General features: G+C 48.6%; 1 protein-coding gene across 1 annotated transcript in view; it reads left to right on the forward strand.

The window, feature by feature from the left end:
* Window positions 1–5,000, forward strand: part of LOC129715392 (pre-mRNA-processing factor 39-like) — a 35,660-nt gene that overhangs the window by 5,683 nt on the left and 24,977 nt on the right. The window contains exon 3 of the mRNA XM_055665279.1: window positions 3,661–3,786. Within this exon, the coding sequence (XP_055521254.1) occupies window positions 3,661–3,786 (126 nt within the window). The remainder of the gene's footprint in view (window positions 1–3,660; window positions 3,787–5,000) is intronic.

Raw genomic sequence — 5,000 nt, forward strand, 5'->3', positions numbered from 1 at the left:
CAGACCACAGAGGTCACTGCCTTGTGTGGAGGAGGAGGGGGGTGGAGAAACTGGCCTGCGAATAGGACAATAGGTTGAAGCACAATCCTGGAGTAACTCAGCAGGACAGAAGCTTCGCTGAACACCTCCGCTCAGTCCCGCCTAAACCTACCTGATCTCCCGGTTGCTAGACACCTTAACTTCCCCCTCCCATTCCCACACTGACATTTCAGTCCTGGGCCTCCTCCATTGTCAGAGTCAGGCCCGGCGCAAATTGGAGGAACGGCACCTCGTATTTTGCTTGGGCAGCAGTAGGAACATTGACTCCTCTAACTTCAAATGGCCCTTGCCTTCCCCTCTCTCTCTCTCCCTCCACATCCCTCCCTCTTCCCAGTTCCCCGACCAGTCTGACTGTCCCCGATTACATTTTCACAATTTATGGGAGCAGAATTAGGCCATTGGGCCCATCAAGTCTACTCCGCCATTGAATCATGGCTGATCTATCTCTCCCATTCTCCTGCCTTCTCCCCATAACCCCTGACACCCGTACTAATCAAGTATCTGTCCATCTCTGCCTCAAAAATATCCACTGACTTGTGGCCTCCACAGTCGTCTGTGTGGCAAAGAATTCCACCGATTCATCACCTCCTGACTAAAGAAATTCCTCCTCATCTCCTTCCTAAAGGAACGTCCATTAACTATCAGGCTGTGTGCCCTCTGATCCTAGACTCTCCCACTAGTGGAAACATCTTCTCCAAGTCCACTCTATCCAAGCCTTTCACTATTCTGTAGGTTTCAATGAGATTCCCACTCATCCTCCTAGACTCCAGCGAGTACAGGCCCAGTGCTGCCAAAACACTCATCATATGTTAAACCAATCATTCCTGGGATCATTTTGGTGAACCTCCACAATCAGTACCCCGTTCCTGCCTTCTCCCCATATCACTTGACTCCGCTATCTCTAGATCTCTAGAGTTCTATCTAACTCTCTCTTGAAAGCATCCAGAGAATTGGCTTCCACTGTCATCGGAGGCAGAGAATTCCACAGATTCACAAATGTTTTTCCTCATCTCCTTTCTAAATGGCTTACCCTTTATTCTTAAACTGTGGCCCCTGGTTCTGGACTCGCCCGATATCAGGAACATGTTTCCTGCCTCCAGCGTGTCTAATTCCTTGATAATCTTACATGTCGTTGATAATCTTAAATGCATTTCGTTGTCTCTGTACTGTACACTGACAATGACAATTAAAATTGAATCTGAATCTGAATGTCTCAATAAGATCCCCTCTCGCCCTTCTAAATTCCAGAGTATACAAGCCCAGTCGCTCCATTCTATCAACATATGTCAGTCCTGCCATCCCGGGAATTAACCTGGTAAACCTACGCTGCACTCCCTCAATAGCAAGAATGTCCTTCCTCAAATTTGGAGACCAAAACTGCACACAATACTCCAGGTGTGGTCTCACTAGCACCCCGTACAACTGCAGAAGGACCTCTTTGCTCCTATACTCAACTCCTCGATATGAAGCTCCCTCGGATATGGGGCCCAAAACAGCTCACAGCCCACCTCATTGCACCTCTTTTTCATCAGCTCCTTCTCGGTAACGGCAACGCTTATATTCTGCTCTCTGGTATTTATCTATTTGCACTGCGCATTTGCACTTGCTAGAGTGGCAGATTATTATATCGTTCAAGAGATCGCTCCGTTATCTCCCTAGCCACTTAGGAGAAAACGTGTTATTAGGAGAATGTCGCATTATTACGCATGCGAGTTCTTCACGAGTCTTTCGAAGCTTCTCGAAAGATAAATCTTCCTAACACAGTCTTTTGATTAATAGTTTCTTTATTTTCGAAGAATAACGGTGAGATATTCATTGAAGATCACTCTGAAGAACCATATAACAATTACAGCACGGAAACAGGCCATCTCGGCCCTACAAGTCCGTGCCGAACAAATTTTTTTCCCCTTTAGCCCCACCTGCCTGCACTCATACCATAACCCTCCATTCCCTTCTCATCCATATGCCTATCCAATTTATTTTTAAATGATACCAATGAATCTGCCTCCACCACTTCCACTGGGAGCTCATTCCACACCGCTACCACTCTCTGCGTAAAGAAGTTCCCCCTCATATTACCCCTAAACTTCTGTCCCTTAATTCTGAAGTCATGTCCTCTTGTTTGAATCTTCCCTATTCTCAAAGGGAAAAGCTTGTCCACTTCAACTCTGTCTATCCCTCTCATCATTTTAAAGACCTCTATCAGGTCCCCCCTTAACCTTCTGCGCTCCAGAGAATAAAGACCTAACTTATTCAACCTATCTCTGTAACTTAGTTGTTGAAACCCAGGCAACATTCTAGTAAATCCCCTCTGTACTCTCTCTATTTTGTTGACTGAAGAAGGGTCTCGATCAGAAACGTTGCCTATTTCCTTCGCTCCATAGATGCTGCCTCACCCGCCGAGTTTCTCCAGCATTTTTGCCTACCTAAGATATTCATCCAACTTTCTTCTTAGACTCGTACACTTTAATTCTCTGCCTCAGAGGGCGGAGTGGAGGCAGGTTCGCTGGATGCTTTCAAGAGAGAGCTCGATAGGGCTCTTAAAAATAGCGGAGTCCGGGGATATGGGGAGAAGGCAGGAACGGGGTACTGATTGGGGATGATCAGCCGGCGTTCCAAAGACGTACAGGTCTGTCGGTTGATTGGCTGCGTTACAATTGTAAATGTTCCCTGGTGTGTGTAGGATGGAGTTGGCGTGCGGAGATCGCTGGTCGGCGCTGAGGGCTCTTGAGTGCTGAAGGGCCTGTTTCCGCGCTGTATCTCTGCACTGATCTTAAACATTCATACCGAAGAGAGACACACAAAAAAAAGCTGGAGTAGCTCAGCGAGTCTGGCAGCATCTCCGGGGAAAAGGAATGGGCGACGTTTCGGGCCGAGACCCTCCTTCAGACCGCTGGGTCTATTGAGGAATCGCCTCAATAGACAATAGACTATAGGTGCAGGAGTAGGCTATTTGGCCCTTCGAGCCAGCACCGCCATTCAATGTGAATGTAAAAATAGCGGAGTCGGGGGATATGGGGAGAAGGCAGGAACAGGGCACTGATTGGGAATGATCAGCCATGATCACATTGAATGGCGGTGCAGGCTCGAAGGGCCGAATGGCCTACTCCTGCACCTATTGTCTATTGACAATAGCTGCAGCTATTCGTTGTCTCTGTACTGTACACTGACAATGACAATTAAAATTGAATCTGATCATGGCTGATCATCCCCAATCTGTACCCCGTTCCTGCCTTCTCCCCATATCCCCTGACTCCGCTATCTTTAAGAGCCCTATCTAGCTCTCTCTTGAAAGTATCCAGAGAACCGGCCTCCACCGCCCCCTTGAGGCAGAGAATTCCACAGACTCGCAACTCTCTGTGAGAAAAAGTGTTTCCTCATTCTAAATGGCCGACCCCTTATTCTTAAACTGTGTGGCCCCTGGTTCTGGGCTGGAATGGGGTACTGATTGGGGATGATCAGCAGAGACAGAGAATTCCACAGACTCGCAACTCTCTGCGAGGAAAAAGTGTTTCCTCGTCTCCGCGTTCTAAACGGCGGGGGAGGTGGGCGTGTCACTGTGTCCCGGGAGCGCGCGCGTGCGCGCCGATAATAAACCGACTTTGGCACTTGCGCTTTCAGAACCACGTCTGGGCCGTGAGGAGGGCGTTCGACTCCTTCTTCACTCGCTACCCCTACTGCTACGGCTACTGGAAGAAGTACGCCGACATCGAGAAGCGACTGGGCTTCGCCAAAGAGGCGGAGGAGGTGAGGACTGTCTCTGTGCTCCTGTTTCTCGCTGCTATTTCAGGCTGTGCGACGAGCGGTGGTAGAAAAGGATCTGTGTCCCACTTGCCGACTTTGTTCGCCGATTGCCGACGTCGTATTGGTGTCGCCAAAAGATTTTGAGCGTGTCAAAATCCAACGGCGACAAAAAAGTGGTACAGGCCCTTAAGGAGTTTAAGAAGGAACTGCAGATGCTGGAAAATCGAAGGTACACAAAAATGCTGGAGAAACTCAGCGGGTGCAGCAGCATAGAAACATAGAAATTAGGTGCAGGAGTAGAGGCCATTCGGCCCTTCGAGCCTGCACCGCCATTCAATATGATCATGGCTGATCATCCAACTCAGTATCCCGTACCTGCCTTCTCTCCATAACCCCTGATCCCCTTAGCCACAAGGGCCACATCTAACTCCCTCTTAAATATAGCAATGAACTGGCCTCAACTACCCTCTGTGGCAGAGAGTTCCAGAGATTCACCACTCTCTGTGTGAAAAAAGTTCTTCTCATCTCGGTTTTAAAAGGATTCCCCCTTTATCCTTAAGCTGTGACCCCCTTGTCCTGGACTTCCCTAACATCGGGAACAATCTTCCTGCATCTAGCCTGTCCAACCCCTTAAGAATTTTGTAAGTTTCTATAAGATCCCCTCTCAATCTCCTAAATTCTAGAGAGTAGTAAACCAAGTCTATCCAGTCTTTCTTCATAAGACAGTCCTGACATCCCAGGAATCAGTCTGGTGAACCGTCTCTGCACTCCCTCCATGGCAATAATGTCCTTCCTCAGATTTGGAGACCAAAACTGTACGCAATACTCCAGGTGTGGTCTCACCAAGACCCTGTACAACTGCAGTAGAACCTCCCTGCTCCTATACTCAAATCCTTTTGCAATGAAAGCCAACATACCATTCGCTTTCTTTACTGCCTGCTGCACCTGTATGCCTACCTTCAATGACTGGTGTACCATGACACCCAGGTCTCGATTGCATCTCCCCCTCGGGACGAAACGTTGCCTATTTCCTTCGCTCCATAGATGCTGCTGCACCCGCTGAGTTTCTCCAGCATTTTTGTCTACCTTCCAGGCCCTTAAGGATGTCTGCATGACTCCAGTTCACTGGAACCAACTGCAAACAACGAACAAACCGGCTCGGCTCTGTCCTGGGGCAGAGTTGGAGCTGGAGTTGGATTCACGGGGAGGTGGGTCTT

The sequence above is a fragment of the Leucoraja erinacea genome, unplaced genomic scaffold (genome assembly GCF_028641065.1).
Source record: "Leucoraja erinacea ecotype New England unplaced genomic scaffold, Leri_hhj_1 Leri_115S, whole genome shotgun sequence".
NCBI lineage: Eukaryota > Metazoa > Chordata > Chondrichthyes > Rajiformes > Rajidae > Leucoraja > Leucoraja erinaceus.